At 33.7% G+C, this 13326-nt stretch overlaps 1 protein-coding gene across 1 annotated transcript; it reads right to left on the reverse strand.

The window, feature by feature from the left end:
* Window positions 1-3193: 3193 nt before the first annotated feature.
* LOC149220761 ((+)-borneol dehydrogenase 1-like) lies at window positions 3194-4506 on the reverse strand. The gene is made up of 2 exons (XM_089382854.1): window positions 4407-4506; window positions 3194-4308 (listed from the first exon to the last, which is right to left on the reverse strand). The coding sequence occupies exons 1-2, from the start codon at window positions 4409-4411 to the stop codon at window positions 3423-3425; spliced, it is 891 nt and encodes a 296-aa protein (XP_089238980.1). The 5' UTR covers window positions 4412-4506; the 3' UTR covers window positions 3194-3422.
* Window positions 4507-13326: the final 8820 nt, after the last annotated feature.

Raw genomic sequence — 13326 nt, forward strand, 5'->3', positions numbered from 1 at the left:
TTTCAACTTGTTCAAACTTTTCGGTTTCTCCATGATTATTTGGATTATAGATTTTTTTCCACTCAAGCTATTATACTTTGACACAAGGGGGATTTGAACCAATGAATTATGACAAAGAGTGCCTTAACAGTACAACAATTCACCATTAATTCGAATGCACATAGAATTTTCTTTTTTTACCAAATCTGATGAAATTCCTTTTTCCATTTTAAAACATTTAATCCTTAAATAAATTTTCTTCTATTCCTCTTCGGTATTTTTTTTTTAAATAATTTCTTATAACAACAATTCTATTAACCATTAGCTATTATTTTTTACATTTAATCTTTAAGCACAAAAAAAAAACACAACTGAGAATCAACAAGATTATATCATATTCTCCTCATAGAAGCAGGTATTTCCCCTATTGAGAGCCTAGCTATGATTAGGTTGGTTTCTGCTGTACAAACACAAACTCAATAACATAGACAATCATAGACTTCCTAAGCTAGCTTTAAATTCCAGCCAAAACCACCTAAAGCTCAATCGGGATGGCATAAAGACACAAGGGCCTGGTTAAACTATTGGGAGATCAATGAGAATGATGCATTGCAAAACATAAATAACATTAAAGATATTGTTACTTATAAGTTCAAAGAAAAAATGTGGTGTGAGAAAGATTTAGCGGCTAAAAGAAAATTAAGTTATTATAAGAAGGTCATCAACCCCACCCTAGAAGATCAAAAGTATCTCCCTATTTTAACTAGCCCAAAGAAGAAAATTAATATAGCAAAGATTAGAATGAATTCTCATGAGCTCCATAGTGAAACAGGTTGTTGGGCAGTTCCTAAAACGCCATGGACGGAAAGGATTTGCCATATATGTGAGAATAGGAACATTGAGGATGAAAACCACTTCCTTTTAGAGTGCTCCGCGTACAACCACATTAGATCTCAGTTTCACAATCTTTGTTACAATACTGACCTTCCTAGCCTTTTACAATGTCAAAATTATAGTGAACTCTCGAGGCTTCTCTCCAAGTTTTTTGAGCATAAGGATAAAATCTTAAATCAAAATAAATAATTTGTTTCTTTAGGTCCGATAGACCAATGTTTGGTTTCAAATTTAATTTTATAATATTTACATCATAATATTTTTAAATATATAAATTAATACCATATTTATAAAATTCGTAAATATATTTAAATATAAATATAAATAGCAATAATTAAAATTTGTACCGTTTTAAATTAAATTTTTTATTATAACTTATAAAAATATTAAAATATATAATTCAAATTAAATTTTAATTATATAAAAGTACATTGGCAATAACGTAAACCAACTTAGACCAGCAAGGCACTTGTTGGATGTACCGGGTGCCAGGTCAAAGGTTGTTAATCGGTTAGATGTACCGGGTGCCAGGGTCAGAGTGTATCTCTATTTTTGCATTCCAACCAACAACCTGTGATTGTGTTTTGCCATCAACATGAAGCGTCATTGTCATCAGTGATTCCTCCACCTCGCCACTGGAATCAGTTTTTGGGGTACATTGTTGACTTATATATATTATGGTTATATTTATTTTATTTTCCTTCCATTCTGTACTTGAATCAGTTTTACGAGTACATTGTTGACTTGTACATTATGATGGTTAGTTATCATTTTAAGAAAGAGATACCATATTTATTTTATTTTCCTTCAATTCGCTACTCGAATTAGTTTTACCAGTAAATTGCATATAAGGATTAAATATAGATTTTAAATATTTGTTTTAAGAAAAAGAGGATATTTATTTTATTTTAAATTTATTTATTTAGATAATGATAATGATAATGACTATTATCTATTCAAATTGAATATTTATGTTTAAATATTGTTTTAGTAAATAGAGAGGATTGATTATACTAAGAGATTGCTCTACAGTCCAGTATCATAGAAATGTTGTAATGTAAATGTTGTAATGTTCTATCCTGTCTTGCACTCTTTAATATTTGATTCACTCAAATAATATAAAAATAAAAAATAAAATTAAAATTAAATTAAAATAGTCAGTTATCGTAGTTTTTGGTCTCAATATTTTGAATATAATATTTTAAAATGTAAGAATTTTATTTTAAAAATAATATAATATTCTTTTAATATAATTTTTTTAAAACAAAATTGTTAATTTTTTAATTTGATAAAAATAAAATAAAAATAAAAATAATCTTATGTAAAAATATTTTTACTTTGTCAAAACAAAATAAAATTAATTAAAAAAATAATGTGAAAACAAAAATAACACTATGATATTGACCCATGGTATGAGAACCTATGATATTGATCCATTTTATTCACTTGGGATATAGTCTATTTAAAGGGAAAATTAAACTTGTCTAGGCACCTACATGGATCAAATTTTGTGAGATACAAACCTCTTTTAAAGTGAAAAGAGATTTGGTTTATAATTAAAATGGATCTAGACTAATTTTAAATTGATAAAGGAAAATTATAAATTGATAAAGCAAAATTATTAATTTAGATAATGATGATGATCACTATCTATTCAAATTGAATATTGTTTAGAGGATTTTAAAATTTAAAAGATTAGTATTTATCTTTTGGAATTTTATTTTGATATTATTATTATTAATTTATATAATGATGATGGTCACTATCTATTCAAATTGAATATTGTTTATAAGATTTTAAAATTTAAAAGCTTAGTATTTATTTTTTGGAATTTTATTTTGGTATTTGTATTATTATTATCATCCAATTTTAACGTCATGACTAAGTAAGACACCACATTGGTGTATGAGACCCCCTTATTTGTGGGACAAGAGACCCACCTTAATGGAGTATGAAGGCATACACATCTCATGATTTTATCACTTTTGAAATGATTATAATAAATATATAATTAAAAATAAAATAAAAAATAATTTGAAATTTTTTTAATTTTTTTGATTAATTTTATTTGAAAAAATATAAAATATATAAAACCACTTTGAAATGATTATAAAAAATTTATTAATATATAATTATATTTAAATATATTATTTTAATTTTTTTAAATATATTTATTTATTTCATTAAAAAAAATCAATCTAATAATTTTTTTTGTTGTATTACACTCACAAATTCATATATATATTAAATAATAAAAATTTAGAATGCATTCACAATCACATTGCTTGGCACCTAAAAAGAGTCTAAAACAAAATGATTAAACTTCTCCCTTAAAATTATCATAGAAACTCTGCAGATTTCGTGTATTTAAAATAGTCACACGCATGGGAATGCATGTTTCTAGTGATGTCTGCTGATCTGTCCATTACAAATAGATTCCTTCCTTCATGTCATGCTTTTACACGGTCAATGTTTTCAGGATTTTACGGTCAAAATAATAGAAACTGTGAAGACAAAATGGTGAAAAGCAAATGGAGGCTGCCTCAAAGCTACTGACCATTGGGTTTATCCATTTCGCTCTGGATTTTCTTCGAACTCGCTGCTGCGAACCGATCGAAGAAGGACTTGATGGGAAGAAAATCCATGGAATTTGCAGTGGAGAAGGCTTTGCAAGACGTGAATGCCCCATCGATTACAAGATTATGGCCGCTGATGTAACGGGCGTCGTCGCTGCACAGAAAGAGGGCAGAGTTGGCAACATCAATGGCTTCCAGAGTGACACCCTTCAGCTCCATCGTCGTCTCCAGCATCTCTTCCGCGCATTGTTTGTCGAAGGACGGGAAGCTCTTCTTCATGGCGTCGATCAACATGGGCGTAGACACGCCTGCGGGTGAAACGCAGTTCACCCGGATGCCGTGCGGAGCAAGAGCCGTGGCCGCCGACTTCATAATCCCCAACACCGCGTGCTTCGACGCCGTGTAAGAAGGCCCGTTGGGCATCGCCATCACGGACGCCATGCTCGACGTCATGAGAACTGAACCTCTGGTTTTGGTGGCTATCATCACCCGGGCTGCGTGCTTCGCGCACAGATACGCCCCGCTCACATTCACTGAAATGACCCTTTCCAAATCCTCGACAGTGACGTCTGCCATGGACGAGAATAGTCCGCCCGGGATTCCGGCATTGCTGAGCACTATGTCGAGACGCCCGTGCTTCTCCAGCGCGAAGTCCAGCAGGGCGGAAACGTCCGCCTCTTTGGAGACATCGCAGTGGAAAAAACAGGCGTTGGGAGCGAGGGATTGAGCAAGACGGTTTCCATGGTCGTCCTGAAGGTCTGCAATCACTACTTTCGCTCCATTCTCCACGAACAGCTCGGCGGTAGCCTCTCCGATTCCACTGGCGCCTCCTGTGATCACAGCAACCCTTCCCTGCAACCTGCAAATTACCAGCGCACTGATTAGAATATATCCATTTGTTAAAGATGAAGGAAGGAATAGTAAGCAAAAAAAGGAAATTGGCACGAATTCTTGTGCCTCATATTATCTGCCGCCTCTGCCTGTGGAATGAGAGACGATGGATATACAGAAAAGTGGAAGACTATATATATATATATATATGCTCACTGCCACCAACCCACTACCCTACTCACTTCTGGTTGTCATTGCCTGCAATCTGTTCCCCATTTTTTAGTAGCGGCCAAAAAGTGTCTTCGTTGGGACGTTGACGATTGCAAGGGCAGTACGCATTCGTTGGGACGTTGACGGTTGCAAGGGCAGTACGCATTCAGGGCATTTTATGTTGTTTTTTCTATGCTAAAATTAATGAACCGGGACCGCTTAATTTGACTGCTTGCTCCATTATTGAGTGCAGTGATTGCAGCCGTTGCGAAAGCATGATACACTTTGCACGTTGCTTGAAAAAATGGCCGACCGACCAGAAAGTTGTTTTCAATGTTTGTTCCACGTTATATTATAGGTGTTGTTTACTGACACTACCCCAAATTCTTCTGGACGGCACTAAAAACAAAATAAGATTTTTTTAGGTTAGAAAATGGATTCAGTATTATCAGAAACTTTGAAAATTTAGAAAACCTTCTTCTAAAATTTTTCAAAAATTTATATCAAATTTTATCACAACTTTATTAAATTTCGATTAGTATCCAAATTAATTTCTAAATTCTTTGAACTACAAGATATATATGTGGTGTCTAAAACAAGTCAAGATTGTAATGGGATATTGTCTTATATTTATTTCAAGTTCAGTAATGAAATGATAAGTTTTTGTATCAAAAATATACGTGTGATTCGTTGTGACAAATTTTATTATACTTGAAGTTATGGCTTTTTATCATGTTGGGATGTGTCTTTTTATATGTTTTCACACTGAGTTTTCATCGTTCGTTTTTGTCATGTTTTTTTCAACGTTTTAGTTAGTTTTTGATGTTGATGAATGTTACAAGTTGTAAATAAGATGCCTATTAATCGGATGTGCATGGGATGTGTTTTTAATTTATTTATTTTTATGTTGATGTATGTTATGAGATGTAAATAAAATGTTTCATAAATATTAATTTGATAATTAACAAAATATATTTAGAAGATTTATTTATTTATTTTTTTTAAATTTAAAATTTATCTAACTTTTTACTTAATTTTTATATTTTGTTTTCAAATTTTCAAAAATAAAAAAATTAATTTAATTATATTGATAGTGTAAAAATTGTTTAAAAAAAAATTGCCGTCGATATTTAACTCCAACACTCTTTCGCCCTTGCAAACCTTGTATCCTTCGATATACACCTTCATGCTTGCTTTTCCCAATAAGCGGTTGTCTTTTTTTTAATAGCTAAAGAGTATTTATTTTTAACAATATGCATCCCTATATCATTTGGTAACCTCTTGGATATATTTTTGTGTTTGTTTTTATTTATATTGCTTTTATTTTTTTTTGTGTTTTCAAATAGTTGCTTCTATTGAAGAGGCCATCCTTTGGTTATTATCGGTTCTTTATTATGTATGCAATTTCTTCAAACTCTTTTTGCTCAATATCTTCTATCTTCTACTATTTAACTAAAAATCAATGGTATTTAGTTGTTTAATTATTATTATTATTTCAAAATTATTGTTTATTTTTTTATTGATATTGGTAATGTTTTTTTAATTAATTAATTTATTTTTTTGTTTTTATTTCTCTGGCATATTTGACCAAAAAAAAATACTTAGAGACTTCTCACTTTGAATTCAAACTTTACATAGATTCACATATGGTTGATAGTTTCTTTGATTTCTCATGTTTGAATTGTTCTCCCCAAGTTGAACTACTAACATTGGACCATGTAAGAGATACTATAAGTAAATTCCTTTTCCAATTATTGGTTTTTCAAGTTGTGCTCAATCTAGCAAGTAGTCAAATCCCTTTCTCTTTCCAAACAACTACATTCCCATTTTATCTCGATAGTCTATAATTTCTTGGAGTGTCCTGTATTTTTCTCCCTCTAAGTGACATATATGTTCCTATAGAGATGTTATATTTGAGTTTCCTACTTATATATTAAACATACTTGCTGTGATTGATTCTTCCTTGTAACCTTTTGGTTCAAATTGTGCTAGGATTTTGTTCAAATCCTATAGCACAAGGAGTCATTTCTCTAGTTGTATCCTCGTATTTTTTGTATTCTTTATTATTTCTTATTAGTTTGGTTCATTCTCATGGAGTTCCTACATTGCATTATGGAGTTCACTTAATTGTGTTACCCATTTATGTTGCATTATTCTTCAAGTATTTTGGAATTTAGTAAATCATATTCTAATTTATTCCCCATATCTTTGATATTTTAAGCTAACTTTTTGCGGAGTTTAAGAAAAATCACAAGATATAGTTGTATAAAAAATATTGCACTAGGAATTACAAAACAAGAAAGAAGAGAATGAAATTGAACTCAAATAGGCTAACTAGCTCAAAGAACCAATTTGAATTTCTTCATAAACCTTGTGTGTCATTTCTTGACATGAATACATATCTCTAATACTCCTTCGAGAGAGAACACTTGAAATAGAACTAAAATTCAAAGGATAAGGTGATAAGGTCAATGGATAAGGTTATGGATAAGGAAGTTTCCCAAAATAGAAAAGGAAGTGTGTTCATGTATAATGTGATTAGATAATAAGGAAGGCATGTTAATGGATAGGAAATAGACATGTCGCTACCCAATCAATATCTAGTCATTGCCACATTTTATCCTAGATGGCACTCTCTACTGAAAATAGGAAAAAGCTAAAAATATAAAGTGGCCCTAAAGGGTAGGGAATTTCTAGTAGGTGATCAAAAGTTATCAAGAATGGTCCTAATGTTCATGTACCCCAACAATATTCTACTTCTACTCCATTGTCTTTCTCTTCTTCTTGCTTCTTAATTTCTTTAGCTTGCCTTTACTTCTTGTAATATCCCCCGTGAATGTAAATATTTATTTTGCTGCAACCAAACAAACTATTACTATTTTTAAATCTTAAACTATTCTTGAATTTAGTTATGGAAAGATGAATTTTGCAGTTATTAGTAAATATTGTTTCTTTTTGGTTAATTAGTTAAGGAAGACAGTTATTTGTCCCAAAACTAAATCTTGGATTATTTTTACTCAAAGAGATCAAGAGGATAGGGGTATCTGAGATCAGCGAGAGAAAAGAGGAGAAAGAACTGTGCTGAGAGGTCAGATCTGTGATAGCTACGTCTGGTTAAGACCAAATAGCTGGAAAACAAGGTCTCTAAGGAGAGAAGAATTTTCCCTGGAATCAGGGATAGCACAGGGGGAGATTTACTAGAACAGTAGATCTCATAGTAGGGAGGAAAAAAAAAGTGCAGGTGTAATTATAGACCAAATTCTGGAAGCAGCATATTCAGATAAGTGAAAATCTTCTTGTGTTAAGCATAGAAGTTATTTAGATAAATAAGCCTATAATCTGAGTTTACTGAATGAATTAATCACTATAGATTGGTTAATTTAAGAGAAGCATCAGCAGGTTATTCTATACCCGAGAGATAGATTTCTTCTTCAAGTATTCCATGAATAACGAGATACAAATAGAAGGAACAACATAAAGGAAAAAGGAACCATCTCTATATTCAAAATGAAATTGTAGTGAGAATATTAAGAAAAGATAGTGAATACTAAATACAGTACTAGGAAAGAAAAACTGATAACGGATATAAGATCAGTAGTGAGTACAGCTAAATCTCAGATAGAGCTTTATAACGTAGATTAATAAAATCAGCTGGAAAGAACCACAATAATCATCATTCTACAGGAAATTAAATCCAAAATTCTCAGGTAAATCAAAGTTACCATAAAGAAGAAAAGCTTCAATACAAAGGAGTAAAAACCAATACTGGTTATAGCTACTTATCTGCATAAGTAAACCCATTAGAAATCAGAATCCTTTAATATTTCTTTCCCCATATATGAAATTCCAGTCGTAAAACCCTAGTTGACTAATACATTCTATTGACATAAGAAGCATAATACTGTGGAGAATCCAGATAATGCTACTTCAAAAAACTACCACAGAAGCCTAAAGTCTAACATTCTATTACGCTATGGAAATTATATAGTACCAAGTCCCATATAAGATTTAGAAGGGAAAGTATAACACTAAGAGCAGAAATGCTATGAAATAACTGCAACATCTACAGGTTATAGGCGGACTGCAACATTCAGCAAAACAAAATCAAGAACTAGACTCTGTGCAGAACGATAATATGCACATTTGCCATATATCAAAACTGAGAAAATTCTGAACTGCGAGGGCTCAAAGATTTCGGATTTACAATTCAAATAAGTATTAAAAAACCTTACTGAAACCCTATAATATTAAACAATCGAACCCTTCATATGTTCACAATGTGACATAGAGAAAGACTGTAGTAGTGAGCTAGAACTATATATATATATATATATATATATATATATATATATATATATATATATATATATATATATACATATATATTAGAGGTTCGAAAAACTATGCCTTTTACAGAGTAGCAGCCTAGGAAAAAACACCCAAATTTACAATGTATGGGCCGAAGCCGTAAAGACAGTTACAGCTAACAGTCATAAAACCTAAGAAGTATGATCATAGCTCCAAATAGCTAAGAAACCTACACGAAATCAATAAGTGAAATTTTAGAAACCCCAGCTCCCTGGCCGCGAGACCTTTCCATAGAAAGAGAAACAAAAAGGAGTTAAATACCCGGTGCAAGGTAGGTTCGGCCCCTTGGTAAGTTGAAGCTGGTAAGAGGGTTTCTCCACAACGCCACAAAAAAACCTCTGCACCTATAAAACCTTCCACCAAGCCAGTTGGAAAGACAACATTAGAGCTTAGCCTTAAACAAAAACTGTAATAATCCTCAAGAAGGAAAAAAACGTGGAAAAATACTATACACTTACCAGTGAAGAGCATTATGAAGACCCCATCATAGAAGATTGGAATCCGGAGCACTGAAGAAATCGATTGCAGTGGTCAGACAAGCCAAAGAAAATCCATGATGCTGGAGGCCCGAGATGGTAGGCAAGCAAACCACGACTACGAGCAAGGTAACTAGGTGAAATAGAACCAAAACCATAGGACCATGGACGAAACCAAAGTTTGTCGTGCCCTGGATTGACACAATGACCAGAGAGAGGAAATACGCCCGAGAAATGAAGGACTGATCTCTCTAGCACCATTTGATCAAATGAGCAACCAAGAGCCGTCGATGGGGAAGGTGGATCTTGAGGGCAATGCGGGAAGTGGACAGCATGGAGTACATCGGACTGCCACCTAGGCCGAAACAACCAGGTCCATTAAATATACATGAGCCAAATGGTGGGTTTCGAAGCTAGAGCCAAGTTTCATTTAAGTACCAGTCCAACATAGTATTAGAAAATATAAATGTAATTCACGTGAAAACCATAAGTCAAATCAAATACGCGTATAAATGATTCTGCCAATATTCATGAATCCTATATGTAGATATACATTAAAGTTTCGACTATTGTTTTCATTTAATGTTTTATTAACAGACCTTGTCATTATTTTCATAATATTATTCACAGAAATAATAATGCCAAGAATTATAAAGAGAGAGTACTTTGGCGACATGGTAATTTTGTTTTATATATATGCTATAATTAATACATGGATGTGTTACATATGGTATCAGAGCGCTCAGGTTTCCAAAACTAAGGCCTCTGGAATAAGGAATAACAAACTCAGTGATATTCAGGTAGGAGGCAACAAACAGTCAGCATGAGGCGATTGGGAACCTACCACACAGTTCCATAATGGGAATAGGACCAACATCATTTCAGGAAGGAAATCCTGAGGTTTGGGTGCAGCTGGGCGATGAGCCGTAAAATTCCAATACAGATATTCGGGCCATTGTACAAGCATTGAAAGGTGAAATGGCCCGACTCTGGGCAGACAACAAAATATTGATGCAGGAACAGGAACAGATCCTAAAAAGCCTACAATATAGACATAATCATCAGCCACTAGTTCCCAGCCTTGAGCACGGCCATACGATTGGGAGACAAGAGTTCCGAATTGGAATTTGGAGATGGAAGGAGGTGAAGAAAACCAAGAATAAGAATGAGGTAATGTGTTCGATCACAAGACTCAGAAGAAGCAGAAAATTGAAATCCAAGGGATGTTTCGGAAAATCAAGCCTCCTCTCTTGGATGGTGAACAAGAAGAGGCAGCGGAAACATGGTTAATTAATATGAATAAGTATTTCCAGCTGTATGAGTATGATTATAATTTGAAGGCCCATCTAGCCATTTTCTGGCTTCAAGGGAAAGCCACATTGTGGTGAGAGGAAATGAAAACAGTTCGCACAATCAATGAGAAAAACATAACTTGGGAGAAATTTCAGAAATATTTTAAGGAAAAATATCTAACATAAAGATTTTATGATGAGAAAGAAAATGAATTTCATGATCTCCACCTAGGCCAAATGACCATGGATGATTTTATAACAAAGTTTACATCATTATTGCGATACACCCCTTATATTCGTGAAGAAAAAGAAAAAGTACAACAGTTTATCAGCAGTCTTCCTCTGTTCATGAAAGAATAATTGGAATTTGACAACCCAAAAACCATGGACGAAGTTATTCATAAAGCACGGATCTGCTATCAGCAAAATAAACCAAAGGGAGATATGAGCAAGAGGTGGGTTGACAAAAAGGGAAGTAAATTTGTTCCCAACCACAAGGGGAATAAGGGCACAAACAACAAGGGTTTTTATAAAGGTCAAACCAACCGAAATGTGAATAGTAATCAACCCATATTTAAAGTATCATGTGAAACCAGGACAAATGAGAAAGCTGGAAGAAATGAAGCAGAATTAACTAACAGACCACCTATACAGTGTTGGGGATGTGGAGGCCCGCATTATGTCAAAAATTGTCCTCACCGCAAGGGAGCAGATCAAATCTCACAAATACAAGAGGCATCTACTGTGGGAGAAGTGGCAAGGAGCATTCCTAAAATTAATGCGACCCTTGAAGATCATCAGGCAGAATTTCAGCCAACCATGGTTGAATTTGAAGGTACTGTTTTTTACCAAACATGTTCTATTTTAATAGATCCCGGGGCCACTTTAAGTTACATTAGTCCCAAGATAGTGGAATGATGTAAGTTGCAAGCTATGAAATTTAAAAATCCGTGGTTAGTGCAGCTAGCCACAAGAGAAAAAGGGAGAGTTTTGTCTAAAGTCAGTAACAATCCTTTAAAATTAGCTAGTCAACCTATCATAGCTGATTTGAATGTGTTACCCCTAGGGTCATATGACATTATTATAGGCATGGACTGGTTAGAGAAACACTGGTCCCTCATAAATTATAAAACAAAAACTATTAGCTACCGAGATGAGGTAGGGGAGAGGCAGGAAATTCAAGGTGTTCAAAAACCTCTACAATTAAGACCTATAACAACCTCCCAATTAGCAAAATGCATCAGAAAAGGCTACCAAGTTTACACAATACAAGTAGGGTATGCTGACTCTAAAGATAAATCTGTATCATTAGAGAATATTCCTGTGATACAAAATTTTTCAGATGTATTTCTTGAGGAAATACCAGGCCTACCCCTAAAGAGAGACATATATTTTACCATTGAGTTAATTCCGGGAGTTGCCCCAGTTTCCTGAGCACCTTAACAAATGAGCATACCGGAGCTAACAGAATTAAAAATGCAACTTCAAGAGTTGCTTGATAAAAATTATATCTGATCCAGTGTGTCCCCTTGGGGAGCTCTGGTATTATTTGGGACGGAACCCTGCAGATGTGCATGGATTACCGTCAGCTAAACAGGCTGACCATTAAAAATAAATAACTCCTTCCCTGTATAGATGCATTATTTTACTAGGTGAAAGGTGCAACCGTATTCTCAAAGATCGATCTCCGCTCTAGTTATCATCAGATCAGAATAAAGGAGGAAGATATTGCAAAAACTGCATTCAGGACTTGTTATGGACATTATGAGTTCGTGGTTTTTCCATTTGGGCTAACTAATGCCCCAACAACCTTCATGTGCCTCATGAACAACATATTCCATCAGTTCTTAGACAAATTTGTATTAATCTTCATTGATGACATACTGATCTACTCTCGGAACATAGAAGAACATAAGGAGCATCTCCGTATTGTTCTACAAGTCCTAAGAGAACACCAATTGTACACAAAGTACAATAAATGTGATTTCTTTAAGGAGAAAATCCAGTACTTGGGACATGTCATCACCAAGGATGGAATTGCAGTAGATCCAGAAAAGATAAGAACTATTATGGAATGGTTGGTACCAAAGGATGTAGCTGACATAAGATCATTCATGGGTCTAGTGGGATACTATCGGAGATTTGTGGAAGGTTTTTCTAGAGTGGCATATCCTATTACCTCTCTACAAAAGAAAGGAAAAACCTTCAAATGGACCCATGATTATCAAAGGATCTTCGATCAACTCAAACATCTACTTACAACAACACCCATTTTGAGAATCTCTGATCCCAACAAAGAATATGTGGTTTGTACGGATGATAGAAAGGAAGGTGTAGGTGGTGTATTAATGCAAGAAGGTAGAGTGGTTACCTACGAGTCAAGAAAACTTAAAGATTATGAGCAAAAGTATTCAGCATATGACTTGGAGTTGATAGCAGTAATTCATGCCTTAAAAATGTGGTGGCATTACCTATTGGGTAAGAAATTTCTATTGATGATTTATCACCATAGTCTGATTAACTACTTCAAACAACCCACTTTAAATGTTAGGCAAGCTCGTTGGGCAGATTTCCTAAGTGAATTCAATTTCAAAATTAAACATTTGAAAGGAAAAGAAAATCAGGTGGTAGATGCTTTAAGTTGAAAGGTAAATTGTTTATATGAAATTTCTTTTAGTGAATCACGAACTACCTTTTTTG

This window comes from Pinus tabuliformis, chromosome Q (assembly GCF_031772625.1).
Source record: "Pinus tabuliformis cultivar Carrire ecotype Pingquan chromosome Q, CPIR1, whole genome shotgun sequence".
NCBI classification, from domain to species: domain Eukaryota; kingdom Viridiplantae; phylum Streptophyta; class Pinopsida; order Pinales; family Pinaceae; genus Pinus; species Pinus tabuliformis.